This window comes from Mesoplodon densirostris, chromosome 2 (assembly GCF_025265405.1).
Source record: "Mesoplodon densirostris isolate mMesDen1 chromosome 2, mMesDen1 primary haplotype, whole genome shotgun sequence".
Lineage (NCBI taxonomy): Eukaryota > Metazoa > Chordata > Mammalia > Artiodactyla > Ziphiidae > Mesoplodon > Mesoplodon densirostris.
Window position 1 is genome coordinate 147,664,536 of NC_082662.1, and position 20,927 is coordinate 147,685,462.

Consider the following 20,927-nt stretch of genomic DNA (forward strand, 5'->3'; position numbering starts at 1 on the left):
TGAGTGGAGTTCAAGTTACGCGAAGCCGCTGAATGATAATTAATGCACTCTGCTTGTCCTCTGTCTGCTCACATTTCAAAGGGCATAGAGTATTGTTGCCTGGAAAGCACACTCTTCAGCATCCTGTGCTTGCCCAACAGAGACAGAAAAATCATGCTGATGATAATAATAATGTGAGGACAACGATGATTATGATGACAACTAAATAAACACTCACTGAGAATTTACCATGTGCCCGATTAAGTCCTTCACATGCATTCTTCTCCTTTTATCCTCACAGTCAGATTAGGCTTGTATCCTCATTTTTAGATGAGAAAATGGAGGCTTTGGTTAAATAACTCGCCCAAGTTTGTACAGCCAGTAAGTGGCACAGCCAGGATATGGGCACAGAACACTTGACCCCTATACTCTAAACCTCCTGACCACAGGCCACAGTCTATCGAGGCTACAACAGGGGTCAGGGTCGTGGGGCGGAGGAGAGGATACATGACTGATGGCAGAAGCCTAGGAATATTCACGAATCAGATATGCATGCTGACATCAGCTTCTGCCACGTCATCCTGAGGGCTGTCCGACAGGACTTTCTGGAACGATGGAAATGTTCTATACCCAAGCTTTCCAGTACAGTAGCCATGAGCCACATGTGGCTATTGAACAATTTTTTAAATGTAGCTAATGCAACTGAGGAACTAAATTTTTAATTTTATTTAATGCTCATTAATTTCAATTTGAATGTAAATAGCCACCTGTCACTAGCAGCTACTATACCAAAGAGGGAAGTTTTCGATCCAAGGACAACCACATCAATATCTGTCTGGCACAATGAGACTGAATGAGGTGTTTGCTGTTTTAAAAACTGATTTGCTCAGAGCCCAGCGCAGACATGGTCTTACTCTGAAAAATGTACGATACACAAAATAACTCCTTTGCTGCTTTACAGCACTTTAACCTGTCAAAGCATTTTACCACCTACAAACTCATACATCTCATGCTCATAATCACCTTTGAAAATTCTCCTGATCTCTGCCTAAAGGCTATATGATAAAGACCTTTAATGAGAGAAAGGTAAAAAACAAAAAGAAATTGTGAAAAATCATCAACCCAATTCATTGTCTCCGTTTGAGACAAACATACACGTTCTCTAAAATTCTAAGGTATCACTTTCACTTTCCTCCCGCCGAGCACACCAGAAAACATCCTGACTTTTGAGTGAGCTTCTGAGATGTTACAGATATTGACACCAAGTCCTATGAAGAACTTCTCAGCTAAGTAATACGCTAATCTCTTTGAATGGAGGTTGATTTAATCGGTGGAATTAATAAGGCATAAAAAACAGCAGGCCCAGCAGATAATACTGCTATTATCTTGGTGGGAAGAAGAATAAGGAGAGAGCTATTCATAAAAAGTTAGAGATTCTGCGGTATTTCCCTAACCTAGAAGAATAAGGTTAAGTTTTCGACCACTTTAGAGAAAAGGTAACCCTTGTGCACTGTTGGTGGGAATGTAAACTGGTGCAGCCACTGTGGAAAACAATAGAGAGGTTCCTCAAAAACTAAAAATAGAACTACTATATGACTCAGCAATTCCACTCCTGGGTATGTATCTTGAAAAAAAAGAAAACACTAATTCTAAAAGATACATGCACCCCAATGTTCACAGCAGCAATATTTACAACTGACAAGCTATGGAAACAACTTAAGTGTCCATCAGCAGATGAATGGATAAAGAAGATGCGGGGGGGGGGTGTGTGTGTGTGTGCATGCACACACAATGGAATACTACCCAGCCATAAAAAAAGAATGAAATTTTGCCATCTGCAACAACATGGATGGACTTGGAGGGCATTATGCTAAGTGAAATAAGTCAGACAGAGAAAGACAAATACTGTATGATATCGCTTATATGTAGAATCTAAAAAACTACAACAAACTAGTGAATATAGCAAAAAGAAGCAGACTCACAGATATAGAGAACAAACTAGTGGTTACGAGTCGGGGAGGAAGGAATGGGAGGTACAAATTACTGGATATAAGAGAGGCTCAAGGATGTATTGTACAATATGGGGAATACAGCCAACATTTTGTAATAACTGTAAATGGAAAGTAACCTTTAAGAATTGTATAAAAATTTTTTTAAAGTTTTTTTTAAAGTTTTGGACCAATTAGATTCATCTCATCACTGACACAGGAAATAACTGCAACCTTACTTACCCTAGTCTCTCAAAACTTAAAACCTTTGTCGCCAGACCCTCTACTTTCTCCCATATGCCATAGTAGTTTAGATGCCAAGCTCTGCCCACTGTACTTCCAAAATATCTTTTGCATTGTTTTTTCGTCTTTATCTTCACTGCCAACACCTAATTCCTGTGTCTTGCCGAGAACACCACAACAGATTCTTACCTGACGTCCTTCCGCAAACGGTCTCATTACTCTAATCCAGCGGTCCTCAAAGTGTGGGGTCTGGAACCCCTGGACGGAGCCCACGCGTTCTAACTCCTCAGATGGTTCAGGCTTCTCTGCCACCCCTCCCCTCCGCACCCCTGAGCGGCCGTCAGACTGGCCAGCTGACTCCCACCCAGTTACGCAGGCCGCCTCGCCTCTGCTCCTCCACCCTCTGTCTAGAGCATCCCTTGCTCCTTTCCTCTCTGCCTGCTGTAATGCTGCTCATCCTCTAAGATGCAGCTCACACACCAGGAGCCTTTCAACCTACCCTCAGCTCCCAAAACAGGTAACCTCTCCCCACATAGAATCCCTATCATACTTCGTGACACTTGGATTTGCATTAGGATTTTGCAAACTTCCTATTGACTCAGCCACTTTGTCGTCGCCCTGAGAACAAGCACCGTTTCTTATATAACTTTATCCCTCAGGGGAAAAAAAAAGCGGTAAATGCTCGTGATTTCTAAAATCAGAGCCGGAATGTTGGAGTGGGTATAGCCTTTCCCTAAAATGGTTTTTCAAATGTTTTAACTTTCCTTGTGAAAGCTCTTCTCAATTACTCCAAAGCTACCAAAAAACAACCAAAAATACTCCAGGGATAAAACCTAGCCTCATCCCTAATTTAACCCAGGAATAAACATTTTACTTCATGGACGCATTCAACAGACTTTTATGCATGCAAATTATGTGCCAGACAACAGTGGATGAGATAGATAGGGTCCCTGCTTAAGGACCATAGAGCTGACATTCCAGCTGACAATAAAAAGGAAAGAATGAACACGTTCAGATAGTGAAAGAGCTCTGAAGTACACACATAAAAGGGCAGGAAGTGCTGGATGGTTGGAGTGTATAATACAGATGGTCAAGGAAAAGGAAGCCTTCCCTGAGGAGGTGGTATTTGAATCAAGACCTGAATGACAAGTCATAAGAAGACCTGGGGTCGAGCATTCCAGGCAAAGGAGGCACAGTACAAAGGCTCTGGGATGGGACCAAGCTGGGTGTGCTCAGAAAGGAAGATAGAACATAGCAGTGGAGGCTAGTGTGATGGGGCCGGGGGCAGGGAAGTGTCTTGAGGAGGTATGAAGAGGCATCTTTACCTTTCTCAGTGTCTTACAAAACTTGTCCCTACTTTATAAATGCAGGGAGATTCTCCCTAGGGAATATGTGTGTAAATTCCTCTGAGATTTTCAAAGGAAAGAATTAAATATCCAAAGAAGGTAGAAAATTAATTAAGAAAAAGGAAATTACACTTACCATTGGAAATAGCACATATTCTCTGAGGAAATCCTGAGAGTCAAACTGATTATAGTCTCCAAAATCAGCTGAAAAGAAAAGAAGGGGAAGGAGGGTAGTCTTTATTATATGACATTAAAGATGGAATAAAATAGGGTAAATTTATCACCACGTTTACTCTCGCCACTTTATCCTACTTCTGTACTATTATTAAATAAAAACAGTGCCAAGATGGATTTGATGTTACTACCACTTTTACATAGCAATAATGTAAATATCAGCACGTGAGCACTGCTACATAATTTTCTAGAAAGAATGGGGAAATTTGAAAGTGATTCCTAAGCTGTTTAAAAAATTTAAAACAAATCTATATTTATCTTTTTATTAAATATTCACCAACACATATCTTAATAATATCTGCCAAGGGCACTTTTTAACTCAAGGTTAATTTAGAGAACTGAAGAGCCAAACCCATCTGCATCTCCTCTTATATTTGCAGCTGGAAATTCCCACTGTAAATCACCCTTGGCAAGCATCCTTGCAAATTTTTACACCTCCTAAACAACTCCACATGTTATAAGATGCCCAAAGTTCTGTTTTGTCCTATTTTCATCTCACAGTTGTAAGTCTGAGCACATGTAAAATGAATACAGTGAGCCTCTATCATAAATCTATAAATGTCTTGCTTCTAATCCTACTTGCTCTCAAAAAAAAAAAAAAAAACTCAAAGTAGCATGAAATTTTAATTTCATGTAAAATGTTTAGCATCAGGTAGACATGGATTCAGATATCTTTTAGGTAACAAGAACTAGAGAGTGAGGGGATCCACACAGAAGGCCGTTACCAAGAAGGCAAAGATGCATCTACAAACTCAGCACGTAACTAATTAACAAGGTGAGGCACTCAGGATCACCAAAGGTCGTGAGCTCTGCCTAATTCCAAGGTCAGTTATCTGTTGTCATATTTCATCACAACTTTTATCTCTGTTGATGTGGCTTTCTAACTGCCCAATAAGTGTTCTCAGAAAAATTATTTTACAAATATTATAGCTAGAGGAGGTTTCATCAGACTGAACAGTGAGCTTCAAGGACCCAAGGAAAAGGGAACCCAGAGTAAGTTCACCAACTTCCTTCAGCCTGAAAGCTATCACTAGGGTCCTCCAATATCCAGGATGCCTGTAATGAGCCCAATGATTAAAGAGTGAGAGGGGGAAAAAGAGAGTGAGTGAAAAGGAAGCATTTTAAAGGAGAAAGACCCAATATGAAGATGAGGGACCCATTGGATCTTCTCTCTCTTCTCCCCACTAAGGGTGTCTTCTCCACTGTTTTAATGATTTTTCAGTTATAACCACGGATGGTTTCGTTATATCATTCTGGGCATTGCTCCTTCCCCTTCCAGTGTTAGGTGAACAGATGAGATACAACATATTTTGCGCACTTCCAACCCACAGGGGAACAGGAGAAGCTAACTACTAAGAATCATATGTCCAACAAAAATCGCTAACCCGCTAATACCCCCAAAATGAAAGTTATCAAGGAAAGGCTGCCTCTTTAGACATTTCAAACCCAAAAGGTTTAACTTCAGTGCAGTTACAGATGGGAAGTTCAGTTCTCAGCTTCTACAACAACAATCCACACAGCAAGGACTTGGCGGCTGGCAGGCTTGCATTTGGACGGTACCTGATTTTAAAGAAAATCATGACTACAAGGGAAACTTGTCTCTCTTTAAAAATTATACTTTTATCTTGTTTTCAACATGACTAAAGACAATGAAGCTACCCCTCAATAAAGAGTAATGTATAAATATATGTAAAAAATTACATGGTGTGTTACGTAAATATGTGTAACAATTTAGAGAAGATAAAAACATAGGTGTCTGGTCAATCTAAGTAGGACAAGTTGAAAGATAAATGTACTCTAACACACATTTGTTGTTCCACATTACAAGCTTGCATTTTAAATGTCTCTCTTTAACTGTGTCGGAATAAGTTACACTACAATGTTTTAAGCTCTCACACTTGAAACTGATGTGAAAGTCACACAGCCATAGCGTCAAGCCACAAAATATGACCACGTTGGGCAGTGAAAAAATTCTAAGAAAATGTTCCACCAACCCTGCAATGTAGCTTTACTTAGAGGCGGGATGAAAGCTGCTGTTTCTTCAAATAAAACTAAAATTATACAAGCATGAGCAATTTGCAAACAGCCTTGAGAAATCCAACATCCTGCCTCCAAAAATCACTATCTCTGCATTTTTAATGTAAGATACCTTGAAATGAAAAGTGAGAGTTACTAAGGGATCGTTTAAGTAAATTTAACTTTTCCCTCTGAGAGGCCAGCAACACCAGCATCCAACAGAAGACGGACTGTCACACACCGGTCCCCACTCTCTTACCTTGCACAGCTAAGCCCGCCAGCCGGATCACCTGCTCCAGTGTACATCGCAACCGCCCTTCAAGCACGTCTTTTTTGACTTGCAGGTAATACTGATATCTGTTCATGGAAACAGAAGAACAAATAATCTTAAAAACACATACTTGGAATACATTCCCACGACATTGATGCCTCTGGATGTGAAACCTTATGTACACAGCAGGATACACAGGTGATGTAGATAAAGGTCAGGTCTGTAGAAGATGGAAAGTGACCTCTGCCTGTGTTTATCTTTGTTTGATGTGGCAGGTGCCACGTCCCGTTCACTCTGAGTTTGAGAGCGTTCTCATCACATCATTTCACTGTGGACCGGCAGGATGAACTACTGATAAGGACCAGCTCTTCACAACAAGAGACCAAGAACGAAAACGCTCTTCCACACTTCGACAACCACAACAGCACAGCTGCCAAAGCCATATTCAACAGTGTGTGCACTCCTGAAAAACTTCTGGAAACACACCATTTCTTAAACCCCAAGGCTTGGGAGCGTAGAAGACAAATAGGCCAAATCATTGAGAATTCTGCTCATGGACAGGATAAAGCTTTTCAGAGCCAGGCTCACCCTCCACATCTGTGACTCACAAAAAATCTAATCAAATGTGATACAGAGCCTTCCAACCCAAAGTACATCCTCCAAGCAGCAAAGTTCAGACAGACAGAATGTGCCCATGCACAACATCAACCTCAGACTAGACCACTGTTCTAGAAACCAATACAGCGTTATTGTTTCCTCGTCAGTAAAATCGCACTTAGAATTACCTAAGCACTTAGAAATCTCCTCATCCCAAGCCTTTACATCCCAGGACTCCACTTCCTTTGACCATACTCTTAGAACACAGCTACCTCTAGAACAGTCACACTTTTTAGGCATTAATTCTTGGCAAATGCTAACAACCTTTTTGCTCCTGGTAACCATAACTCTGTACTTCTTCAAAATTTTGGCATGTCAGTCAAGGAAACTCAGGAGTGACCCAAAGCCCAGCTCTCTTGGAGAGAGGCAATCAGCCCTGAGAGCTAATTATTACTGCCTCTACCTTGATATCATGGACATCATTACATATCAATCCAACACCTATTTGAGCAGAAGAATCAGGCTCGACAAAATAGTCTCTACTTCTCTCCTCTTGGGTTTACGGGACAGGGTAAAGACAACCAGGTCTGTCTCTGGTGGGAAAACCTACACTCAAATTAGAAGGACCAACACTCGGAGTTATCTGAAGTTTTTTTTAGTCAAACTTAATGTCTTAATAGAAAAACAACCTATTTTTCCTACTACCATTCTATCTTTCACCTAAAATATTCAAAATCATTTTACAGGGTCCAGTATCGAACCAGTAATTTGACTTCTTGTCAATATCAGTTGATTAAATCGATTAATGTACATAACAAGTACCTTCACTGCTTTTCAGAGACAAGTCCCTGGTACCTGTAGAAAACCTTTGTGTCCACTCACCACTCTGAGCTCAGTGGACACTGCCCAGACCTCACCTAGTCATTATATCCTTAGCTGGTTAGAGGCATCATGGATTCTAAATCCTAACAAATAGGAACAGAGGTTTCATATAAGAACTTGGGATTAAAAATCTTTTGTTGGTAATGAAGTGGCAGCTCTGCTGTTTCTGAACGTGCACAATTTGGAGCTAATACTAGAAAGGATACTTTGAAAAATCCTGTGAAGTTGAAGGCACCACCTTTGTGTGTGTGTGTGTGTGTGTGTGTGTGTGTGTGTGTGTGTTTTCTTTGTTGAGGGAGTTTCTGGCAATAATATATGATAGAGGGAAAAGGGGAAGTCATGACCTCTTCATTCTTCATAGGAGAGAATCAGAGTAAATGAAAACACTTTGAAGCAATAATTGTAAACGAATTAAAAGAAACAGCATGAGAATGAATCAAAGTATTGAAGACTAAAGAAACCTGAATTGCTGCAGTTAAAATATGCCATGTTCCCTTCTGGCTTCCTTTCTTCCCCTGTTCACTAAGGTCAAGTCCCCAAGCTCTGGCATATTTTTCAAATGTTTCACACAAGGTGAGTTACCATCACAGAAGGGTGGTCCCATGCATTCCCATGATCCACATGCCTGCTGTGTGCCTGCATGTCTCCCATTTCAAGGGGAAAGAGACAGCCAGCCTGCACATGGCAAGTGCCAAGGGTCGCAGGTTCCATGGTTTCATTCAGCAAACCAAGAGCCCCAACAAAAATACTCTACACTAGCACCTTTGCTTCAAGGAGTGTGCACCCTATCGAGTCCAAGCAAAGCTCAGGGCTTTTATAACCTTACAGATTTATGCCTAAAAACATAATCTAATGATGCACACTATTAGTTCATCTCCTAGGAGAAAGCTCAGTAAAACCTGAACTAAGAGGGAAACACAGACTTCAGAAGCCTTCTTCTCATGCAAAGCTACAGCACATGTTTTCGGTTGCATCCTCCATCTTCCTTCATGGTTTTTCCTCAGCACCCACTGCCATGCTCTTTCCCTGTCCCCAGACTGGTTCTCGGTTTTCCTCTTGTGCCTGTCTTGTGCCTCAGGGCCAGTTCTCCAGGAAACAGTAAAAGGTCCACTCATTCATGTGAGGAAACTTTTCCTTCAAGAGATTTTAGGAATTGCCTGGGAGCCATTCATGGAAGACCTTTTATGTTTATAACCTAGCCAGTTCTCAAAAAGGAGAACACCTTCCTGTAGAAACCGAGGCAAGCAAGGGGGTCCTTAGTCATCAAAGACCTTTTAAGTACCAAGAGTTCACTGTGAAAGCAGATAGGTCTTTGAAGAAGAGCCACTTAGAATCTGAAGACCATACTTTCAAAACTGGGGGAATAAGAAGAAAAGAGGGATGACAAAAAGTGTTGACATCATCCTATGGCCAGAGGAGCCCGCTGTGTCTTTCTTCAGAAAAACTAAAGGATATTTAATTTTTTTTGTTAATAAAAACAAACCAAAAAAAACCCCAAAAAAACTAAAAAAAACCAAAATCTCACAATAGGAAGGAATGTTAGTGTTTATTAAAGGAAGGTACAATGGGAGTCTAAAAACAACAGCAAGAACAACACGCACAAAACGCAAAAACCCAAACAAACCAGAAGACACAATTTCAAGGTGGGAAAGGATGGTAATGTTTGCCTACTCCTCCGTCCTATTCAAACAGTGTTTGAAACTCTTCTACATGCATTCACTGCTTCGTATCTGCAGTTGTTCCGACTCATTTTCTGCTCTCCAAGCCCAGGAGACACACGGATATTAACAAATATTCATTAAGCACTTCCTGTACGTCTAAGTCGGCTAGATTCTGAGGACATCCTGGAGAAGTCTAAGACAGTCTGCCCTGCAGGGATGCTCATCATCTCTCGGGCCACTGCTGTCACGTTTCTCTCTCCAGTGCACTATATAAGGGTTTAATGTTTAAGAACCAACGAGAAAAGCATTTTAAAAGGTGTTATCCTAGCATGATCTGCCATAGCTAGGGCCTTTTACACGTCACCTTGGAGGCAAAAATGATCAGCTGAGACCTTGGGAAATATAATCCACAGCACCCAGCAAAACAATAGTTAAAGTTTTCTTACCCTGCTGATCCCAACTTTCATCCACAATTATCACTTCTATAAAATGTATAAGCAGGTTCTATCTATTATAGATCCATCCCACGCTAGGCAACAGCGAACCCCAATCCACCAGCAAGGAACACCAGGATTGTTCCCGGTCATTTAGGTTAAATGTAGGCTTGTGCTGGTAAGCAAAACCAAGGAGCTGAAGAATGCAATGCCCCTTCCTGCAAGCCATCCAGACTACGAGAGAATCTGAACAGCGTTAATGATATGGTGTGATTGCCATTTGAGACTGTGGATATTACTATATGAGATCACAGAAACAGGAATGGAATCTGAACCACTTTGCTAATTGATTGTTTGCTACGTTTCTGCTCAAAAGGTACTTTTATAAGATATAATAATTCTATCCTATATGAAGACCAAATTAGAGAATATGAGCTGAAATGCTATTTCTAGAATGTTTGGTTTTTGCTTATTTTTGATTAGAGATTCAATTCTCACAGCAGTAAAATATAACACTGAATCCTATTTTGGAAACATGCAATTTCATGGAAGTATACTCCACTCCACCCTGTCATAGCTTTGGGTGGAGGGGAAAAGAAAAAAAAACCAATCCTTGTGCCAGGAAAGTAAGTATTTGCCAACTTTCCAAAGGGATCCTCTTTGAAAACCCAAACCCACAAGGAAAGCTTTTAAATATTTTTTATATTCAAAGACCTGGAAATAGTCCATCTGACTGCTGAGGCCCAATGAATGGTTTTAGGTGAAGATTTTGCTCTCCCCCTAAGAATTGGTGAACATAATTATGCTTATTGAACAAGGGTAACATTTCTATTTTCAGTTTTTTGTTTTGTTTTGAATCTCCAGAGATTAATTTATGGATTGGATGCAAGTTTCTCTGAGTGAAGCAGTAAAGGCTTCCTGATAATTGGTGCTATTTATCAGGAAACTGACAGACACTATAAACCCATCCCTAGAGGTCTCATCTATCTGGAATACTTCTATCCAAACTCAAGAAAGTATGTGACTTCTCCGTGTTCTTTCCTCCCCCTAAGATTTTGAAAAGCAAGTTTAAAAAAAATGCCACACTGAATTAAATCAGTACAGCATGCATTCAGTACTTCTGCCAGCGGTATCAAAGGACTCTTTCAAAATTACTCCCCATAACATTACCCTCAATGTTTACAGATGGACCGCTAAGATCTTTCATCTTTTATTTTAATTTATATATGAAGGCTTTATCTAAGCACTTATGCAAGTATATTTCACAGGCAGGTCTGTTAATACTTCTCAGATTGAGAAATTCCACACGGTATTCTGGAAAGTATGGACTGTACTGCCACAGAACCACAAATAAGGCAAGAGAACCCAGAGGCCGAGTACGTGCTGCTTTTAAAATATTCCTCCCACCCCTCTCACACGTGAAATATTCACTCCAAGTCCAGTTCAGCAGAAATGCCCCAAATAGGGAATAGCCATGAAAATCTGAAAACTTTAAGATGTGATTTTGGTTATGCTTCTACCCAAGGGCTCAACGTAACTCAGCCTAAATCACAGGATGGTGGAGACAGGAGGATGGGAGGCCACTGTCACTGTTCTGAATGCTGCCACTCTACATGGGGCCTCCCCTCCCAGAGCATCACAGCCGTATTAACTCTGCGACTAGCTTTGGGATCAGTGAAATGGAGGAGGGAGTGACACATGCCAATCCCAAGCAGAAGCCTTCCAAGCCCGTGCCTGGTTCTCAGTTCTGCTCCCTCTGCCCTGAGACCTGCAGTGTCCAGGTAGCACTGCTGCCTGGTTAGCCTGAGCACCAGGGGAAGAAGGCAGTGGACACAGCACACATGTAAGGTAGCAAGAAGTGAGCCTTTGGCTCTGAAAGCCACAGAGAGGTGGAGGTCATATACTATTGCAGCATGACTTAGTGTAAGCTACTTAATAAGGGAAGGATCTCAAAATCTCACGCCCAGCTCTTCTGTTTCTAGAGAAGAAAACTCTGTTGAGGAAGGAGAATGACTTGCCCAAGGTAACACTGCTCCTTGAAGGCAGGACACAAACCAGAGCCTGGAGCTCCTTTTCTGCATGGCAACCTCAGAGATGATGAGAGTGGGATGGGATTCCCAGCCATTGAAGGCAAGTCATCAATTTCACTGAAGTCTAAAAATAGAAATGAAAATACAAACACCACTGCTGGGTGATTTTCATGATCCCAGTGCTTCTAAGGAAGGGCTTCAACAACCAAGCTGCCCTCCCCTCCCTCGTCTGTGCCGCAGCATATGAGACCAGCACTGACATAGAAGCTTTTCTGTAAAAACATGTTACATGACATGTTTCATACTTTGGCCCTTGGATTATTCAGATCTGTTTTTTTCTCCCAGCAGCAGCCTCTGGGATATTTCACTTTCCTCCTGAAGGTAGAAGAAAGGGAAAGGAGACTGAGTTATGCATTCTAACGACTCATTGACAGCTTCATAAGATGCACAGAGGGATAAAAGTAAAATCTAGAGATCGGGGTCTCCAATTAATAGGCTTCTACCTAGAAGGAGAGGCTGTACGCAGAAGCCGGTGCAAATTGGGCCCTTAAATGTATATGTTTCCAAAGGCAACAGTTTAAAAAAAGTAAACAGCAGTTCATCATCAGTATCACACACAGTCTTGACTGCCTTGCTTTGAGTAAAGATACTTCTATATTATGGATCATTAAAAGTTACCCAGACTTCACTCTGTTAGTGAAGTTACCCAGACTTCACTCTACTAAGGTATTAATAACACTTGAAGCTGTCTGATTGGCACATACCACCCATGCATTGATCTCTTTTACCCCCACTGCCCAAGGATATCTGAGACAGAAAGAAAACGCTCTTTCGTAGTTAAAAACAGGTCAGTGGACGCACACCGCATGCTCTAACTGTGGACCCGCAGTGTCACTGCTGCTGTCAGACAGCTACATCTGCCTTTCCCTCCTCTACAGTTCAAGGTCAGTCAAACCCTCTTATCTCTTCCCATGTGCATGGTCAGTAGGGATGTGACAATTTAGAGAGAGGGAGCACATCAGTACCATCCTTAAACTCCTCAGTCTGTGAAGCTTTTCCATAAAACTACTGGGGTGGGAGGACCAGAGAGAGAAACCAGATTGTTTTGTCATTGTTATTATTAAGGAAAAGGGTAAGCCTTAAAATGTCCTTTCCTCACTAGAAAACTCCCTTTACAATCAGCAATATCAGAAGAGTCTTGCTAGAATGTACTGGAAACCCAGTTCTCCCAGGACAGTGCAGTAGGTACCAAAACGCTCGCATTGCTTTCTGGTCAGCATTATATTGGGCAAATAAGAAATAAATGTACACGCTTTCTACCATAAAAGACAAACGTGGGAGGTGGGGGGATGTTGGGGACAAGCTGTCCTAGAATTCTGGGACACAGGATGGCCAAGAGCATAATTTTAACTCTTAGATTGACAGAGGTACCAACACAAGAGAAACAGCACATTCCAGCCATTTCAAAGAGTGTTCACAGCTCTAAATCCAGATAATGGACAGGGTGGCCCACCCTGCTCTCCACCTGCCAGGGCCAGATAAACAGTACATACACGGGCATGGAACCAGACAAACGGGAAGGCTTGCCTCCCTCGGCCCCTCTGTCCTCAAAGCCCCCGAGAAGATTTCAGTTTGTGATTATTCAGATATAAAAACGTGTTTGGTTCCTAAGCCACGCACTATCTAAAATCTTTTCTATTTAATGAATGTTCAAGTTGACAGTCAATTAAAACTCTGCATCATCAAGCAGCTGACAAAGTCAACGTTCCTGCAACTATGCAAAACCGAAATAAACCAACAGGGAGGAAGAAAAGAAAGGAAAAGGCTAAAACCATAACTCGACAAAGAGAACCTTAAAAGGAAAAGTTTTTCTTTCTGCCTTATTTACACCACAAGCCAACACACGTGCGTACGTGAAAATACAAACACGTGCACACCCTCAAACACATACAGACAAGATTGTCCTGGCAGAAATTCAGTTCCAGAGGTTTTCAACATTCACTGATCAATATCCTATTTTGCCAGAGACGCTTAACTTCTTACTGAGACTCCTTAAGTTTCCGTGAGTCAAAGGATTGCAATTCTTTCCTAAAAAGGATAATGTTTGTTTAAATGCACACAAACACACACAGGCCTTAATGCTAGTGAAAAAAGGCCAATAATAGCCAGGTGTTGCAAAAGAGAAAAGCACGCCACAACCTGATCCTTGCTTTCTGCTCTTGAACTCCTGCATTAATTACAACAAATTACAGGGAATCCAAGTACAGTTTATATGTACGATAAACTCCCTAATAATAGCTTATAATTTAATCAGGGGTACTCTTTAAAATAGAAAAACTCATTCTCTACAATACATCCTAGAGAGAGAGCATGAATACCCTGACAGCAGTTCTTTCTGTCCCATTCTACGCTATTGGGTACAGATTCCTCTATAGCAATCACACCAATGGAATTTTAAAGAGCCAAATAGGTTTCACTGCTGTGGACTGTGGTGCCTTGAACTAGGAAGACAAGGCAACAGCACTAGAAAATACCCAGGCTCAAAAGAAAACACTGTCCTCAAGTGTGTGATGTTAAAACAGAACCTGAGTCTGTTTTGCTCCAGCTTAAAAACCTCCAATGACTTGGAAGAGTTCAGCAGTTCCTCAAAAGTTAAATATGGAGTTATCATCTGACCCAGCAATTCCACTCCTAGGTATATATACCCAAGATAACTGAGAATATGTGTTTACAAGGAAACTTGTACACGAAGAGCAACATCATTCACAGTAACCAAAAAAGAGGAAACAGTCCAAACGTCCATCAACTTATGAATGGATAAACAAAATGTGGTCTATCCATACAGTGGAATATTATTTAGCCATAAAAAGGAACAAGGTATTGATACATTGCTACAACACGGACGAACTCTGAAAATATTATGCTAAGTGAAGTAACTCAAGACACAAAAGGCCACATAGTGTATGATTCTATTCATATGAAATGTCCAACAACAGGCAAATCCATAGAGACAGAAAGTAGATTAGTGGTTGCCAGAGGCTGGGAGACAAGGGGAGGGGGAAAGACTACTAATGTTATGAAATTAGATAGTGGGAATGGTTGCACAACTTTGCATACATAGTAAAAACAACTGAACTGTATACTTTAACATGGTTAAAATAGTGAATACCATGTTATGTGAATTTTATCTCAACAAAACAAAATATCCAATAACCCTAATCAGGAAAAACTTCAAACTCCTGATACAGAACACCAGATTCTTCATGATCCACTTAGAACTACTTTCTTTTTAATTTCATGTCTCACCACACAGCATATACTTGAGTTGTAATAAGTTTACTGAGACTGGGGACTGGGTCTTACCATTTAATGTCAGTACCTGGTGCCAACTAGACACTCGATAAATGTTTCTGAGTAGATGACATACTGACAGAGAAACAAAGACAGAGGGAGGAAGCGAGACGAGTCACCTCAAAGGAAGATTTTTAGATGTTATTTCTATGGTATGAAAGAGGCACCTGAAAGTTTCAGAAATGTAACCCATCACACATCTGTTTTTAGGCAAAGGGAAACAATATTCCTTCAAAGACCCAGAATAGTCAACACAATGTTAAAGGAGAAGAATCATGCTGGAGGAATGACACTACCGGACTTCAAGACTTACTATAAAATTACAGTAATCGAGACAGTGCAGTATTGGCAAAAGAAAAGACAAATAGATCAGTGGGGCAGGATAAAGGGCCCAGATACAGACCCACATAAATACAGTCAACTAACCTTTGACAAAGGAACAAAGGCAATACTATGGAACAAACATAGCTTCTTCATCAAACGGTGCTGGAACAACTGTGAATCTACATGCACAAAAATGAATCTAGACACAAACCTTACACCTTTCACAAAAATTAACTCAAAATGAATGACGGAACTAAATGCAAAATGCAAAACTATAAAAATCCTAGAAGATAACACAGGAGAAAATCTAGATGACCTCGGGCATGGCAATGGCTTTTTAGATACAACAACAAAGACACAAATTCATGAAAGAAATAATTAATAAACTGGACTTCATTAAATTTAAAAACCTCTGCTCTGTAAAAGACAATATCAAGAGAATTACAAGACAAACCAGAGACTGGAAGAAAATATTTACAAAAGACACATCTGATAGAGGTCTGATCCAAAACATATAAAGAACTCTTAAAACTCAAGAATAAGAAAACAAATAACCCAATTAAAAAACAAGCCAGGATTTCCCGGGTGGCGCAGTGGTTAAGAATCCACCTGCCAATGCAGGGGACATGGGTTCGAGCCCTGGTCCGGGAAGATCCCACATGCCACGGAGCAACTAAGCCCATGCACCACAACTACTGAGCCTGAGCTCTAAAGCCCGTGAGCCACAACTACTGAAGCCCACGTGCCACAAGTACTGAAGCCCATGCTGAACAACAAGAGAAGCCACCGCAAAGAGAAGCCCGCGCACTGCAACCAAGACCCAAAGCAGCCAAAAATAAATAAATAAATTTATTTTAAAAAATAAAAACAGGCCAAAGACCTTAACGGACACTTCATCAAAGCAGATATACAGATGACAAATAAACACATGAAAAGATGTTCCACATCATAAGTCATCAGAGAAATGTAAATTAAAACAACAACAAAGTACTACTGCATTACCTATCAGAATGGCCAAAATCCACAACACTGACAACACCAAATGCTGGCAAGGATGTGGAGCAACAGGCACTCTTCATTCATTGCTGGTGGGAATGCAAAATGGTACAGCCACCTTGGAAGACAGTTTGGCAGTTTCTTACAAAACTAAACATACTCTTACCATACAATCCAGCAATAGTGCTCCTTGGTATCTACCCAAAGGAACTGAAAACTTATGTCCACACAAAAGCCTGCACACAGATGTTTATAGCAGCTTTATTCATAATTTCCAAAATCTGGAAGAAACCAAGATGTCCTTCAGTAGGTGAATGAATAAATAAACTGTGATACACCCAGATACTAGAATATTATTCAGCACTAAAAAGAAATGTGCTATCAAGCCATAAAAACACATGGAGGAAACTTAAATGCGTATCACTAAGTGAAAGAAGCGAATCTGAAAAGGCTATATACTGTACGATCCCAACTATATGACATTCTGGAAAAGGCAAAACGATGGAGACAGTAAAAAGTCAGTGGTTGAAGGGGGAGGATGAATAGGCAAAGCACACAGATTCTTAGGGCAGTGAAAATACTCTACCTGATAATATAATGATAGATACATGTCATTACACATTTGCCCAAACCCATAAAACGCACAACATCAGAAGTGAACCCTAAGGTAAACTATGGATTTGGGGTGAATATGATATGTCAATGTAGGTCTCCTGGGGAAAAATTCTGGTGAGTGATACTGATAATGTGGGAGCCTGTGTGTGTGCTGGGGCTGAGGGTATATGGGAAGCCTCCGTACCTCTCCGTCAGTTTTGTTATAAACCTAAAACTACTAAAGAAAAAAAAAAAGACTTAACAACAACAACAAAAATACTCCTTTAGCAGGTGAACCATTTGTTTACTTGTAAATTACTTACATTGCTTTCCGAGCTGCCACGCAGCAAAGAAGGCGCCTGGGGATAAACTGCAGTCTATGACCAACAACAGCATGAAGCAAACCCTCGTGATGGCAAAAGCAGCACAAGTCAAGGAGGAACAAAGCTCGTTCGAATTAGCACTCTACACGTTCTAACGCCTCCTCTACACTGCCGCTGTAAAATAGGAGTTGTAGCCCCCTTACAACCGGGATAACGTCTTAGCTCATCAGCTTCAACTACTCACCTGCCTGCCCCCAAAATCAGGTGTTCATAACATTACCTACAACTCCAGTGTGGGAAAAAAACACTTAATTACACTTGGAAACTGGGTGAGTCAACTGCCCAAGGTCTGCCTTCCTGGTAAAGAGCCAGGTTTGTGGCTAAAAAGTTTGCATAATATTCTTAAAATTTTGGTGAGCTAGCAGATGAAAGAGCAGTACTGTTGTTGGTGATATGCCTGATCTGGAGAAGAAAATAAATAAAAATCAGTGAATAGGAAGCAAGAGGATCTTCTCTGTGGCTGTCAAGCCATGGAAAGACATGGAGGAACCTTAAATGCCTATCACTCAATGAGAGAAGCCAGTCTGAAAAGGGTACACACTGTATGATCCCAACTATATGACATTCTTAAAAAGGCAAAACTATCGGGCCTTCCCTGGTGGTGCAGCGGTTGAGAGTCCACCTGCCGATGCAGGGGACGCGGGTTTGTGCCCCGGTCCGGGAAGATCCCACATGTCGCAGAGCGGCTGGGCCCGTGAGCCATGGATGCTGAGCCTGCGTGTCCGGAGCCTGTGCTCCGCCACGGGAGAGGCCACAACAGTGAGAGGCCCGCGTACCGCAAACAAACAAACAAACAAAAAAGGTAAAACTATGAAGATGGTAAAAAGGTCAGTGGTTGCAGGAGGGAAAGATAAATAAGATAGAGCTATAATCCCTAATTAAAGGTATCTCCTACATTCCCACAACTCAGCAACTGCCAAACGAAGCCAGTTCTTCTGTCGATGAGGTAATGTCCCAGAAATGAGGAGAAAACACTAAGGGCTTAATAAATGTTTGATGAATGAATGATGGAATGAAAGTAATTAACTAATTATAAATCCAGAGAGACTATGATAAAAATAGAAGTTCCCAGCCTATATTAAGTCACATGGTTAGACCCACAGGGTATCTGATTATTACTGGTGACCAGGAAACTCAGTATGGATAGAGGTGAATGGGGAGACCACTGGGTACTAGAATGCTATCTTCTTCAAGCCATTTTCCTGCTATCAGAGCAGGACAGCACGAAATGGAGGCCTTCTTCAGTTCTTATAAATGAAATGTGCTGGTCTACCCAACTCTCACACACCCACTGGACTCAAGAAACAACTGAAGATTCTATATTGGCCACAAGGCAAATGACAAGCCAAGCCAAGGGAACACCCTCCAGCTGTGGGAAACTTTAGTCTAAAATAAGTGTTGGAAGGGAATAATCTGTCACTGACTGTGGGGTTTTTTTCCATTCACAGTGATGGGCTGAGAATCCTTCCTGCCTTTAGCTGTCTTCCTTCCAGCATCTCTGTCATCGAAATCATGATGAAATCCATTGTGCTAGCTCTTAGTTAGGGACCCAGTTTTGTCCCTAACTAAGACTAGCCAAATCTAATTTTACATTCTGGCTGCTGTTTTTACTTATTGACCAATTACGTTTTAAATATTTTTCATCACTAGGCTTCAGGCTTTAGTGCTTAAACTCTGCAGGTGCCCAGTTACCCCATGCTCTCTTAGTCACTTAATGCACACTTCCTCATATTCACAGCTTAAAAATGCCTGAGACCTAACAGGGTGACCCATATTAAAAGTATATTTTAAAACACTGATAGAAAAAAAAAAACCACATAAGCTAGATGGGTTGTTCATCAGAAATAGCAAAACAGCTGCTATTTCTGCTCAGAGGTCAGAAATATAGGAGATACCTTAAAATCCTGATGGATGATCGAAATTTCCATTGTGTGGGCCTATTATGACCAACCTCACCTCACTTTCTATTTGGCCAATGAGATTCATGTTCAACTTCTCCCCAATCACAGCACTTCAAAATCACAGACTGCATATATTTCGAATGATGACAGGCTCATCATCTCTATCAAGCCATAAGCACTCTGAGGGCAGGAACACACCAGTCTTCGTTCGGTGATTCACAGACCCAACAGGTGATCCCGGACATGATAACTGCACAATAAAACACTATGATCATTTACTGACTCAGAGAAGCCCAGTGGGTAAAACAGAATGCTTTTTCTGGAAGTCAGCCACCCAAATAGTTGGCACAGAAGAATACTAGACTCAGCAGCAAAGCGAAAGCCCCAAATCACCTATTCCCCAGGTAATGCATAATAAAGCCTTTCCCAGCCACCAAACTGGAGTAATTCATTCCATCCTCTGTGTTCCCACAGCATTTGGTAACTCTAACATGCCTCATCAAGGCAATGTGTTTAATTATGGGGATTTCTTTCTGTCACCTGGGCTACTGTATGAGCTTATTTTGTACATCTTTGTATTTCACCTCAACATGTAGCATAAAGTAGGTCTTCACTGTACCTCTACATTAGAACAAGACATCACGCCAATCATACATGATGTGGCCTTACCTAAAAGCCAGTTAATTACAGACTAGCTGAAAGAAACTTTACATTGTTCCTAGGGTTGTCTGAAAGAAATAATACAAACATACCACATGTGCATCAAAACCTATGGAAGACCTGAATTCTCCACGATTGAAATTTTCATCAATTTCTCTAGATGTTAAGAAATCAGAAGATTCAAATAATCTTTAACAATAACAGTGCTTTCCATTTGTAGAGTTGTCTTCCAAGTGTTTTCATGTGTAATACGACACGGCACTTCATATACACAGCCGCCTTTGAAGACAGTCACTACAATTTCCCTTTTACCCGTAAGGAAGGGGAGGCTCACAGGGGCAAGGTGACTTGCCAAGACTTCTGATCTTACAGTCAAGTGCTCTTTCATGACAACATTGCGCCTGCGTAGTAAACTGGCACAGTCTGTAGTTTCTGTAAGTGTGGAGCATAAACCTCAAAGGAAAAATGGGAAGGAAGAAAAAAAGTACAGAAGACTGTAAACACATTACAACATGAATCCACTGACCACTTACTGGATTTTTACTGCTGGAAATGAATACTACTTTTCTTTTGCAGAATCTTCAAAAGCAGCTAAGAAGATCAAATGTGGCAACAACTGCCAAAGATAAAATACCAAACCAGCAAACATCTCACTGCCCAAGAATCTAGCATCTTCCTATGCTGTGCTTTCTGCCAAAATTGTCCTTGATGTTTTCAGGCATGAAAATGTCTCTTTACAATTCTTCCTTTCAAACCCCTTCTGGGGCTCTAGGATCAAAGGACTAGATACTCCATGTGTTGAATGCAATTTTACAATAATTTTAGATGTCCTTCCTTCTGTTAGAGTTTCAGTTTACTAACTGCCCCAGTCTCTACGCAACCCCCAGTACTTAGTAGACTTTAAGGTAGGAACTTTTAATTCCTAGAAAAGAAAATGATGACCCAAAGTGACAATGAACTATACACAGGTGGAAAGAAGCCCTTTGTTTAGGTATGGGGGCAGGGAAAGGGGACTGTCAAGCAGAGGACTGTAATTC

The 20,927-nt window shown here is 41.0% G+C and overlaps 1 protein-coding gene across 3 annotated transcripts in view; it reads right to left on the reverse strand.

Moving 5' to 3' along the window:
- Positions 1-20,927, reverse strand: part of PTPN14 (protein tyrosine phosphatase non-receptor type 14) — a 175,809-nt gene that overhangs the window by 50,411 nt on the left and 104,471 nt on the right. For 2 of the 3 annotated variants that reach the window (XM_060091121.1, XM_060091122.1), the window contains 2 exons: positions 6,066-6,163; positions 3,693-3,760 (listed from right to left, as the gene is read on the reverse strand). In XM_060091121.1, the coding sequence (XP_059947104.1) occupies positions 3,693-3,760; positions 6,066-6,163 (166 nt within the window). Of the gene's footprint in view, positions 1-3,692; positions 3,761-5,175; positions 5,271-6,065; positions 6,164-20,927 lie in introns of those variants that run through there. The other variant, XM_060091123.1, reaches the window with a different exon arrangement.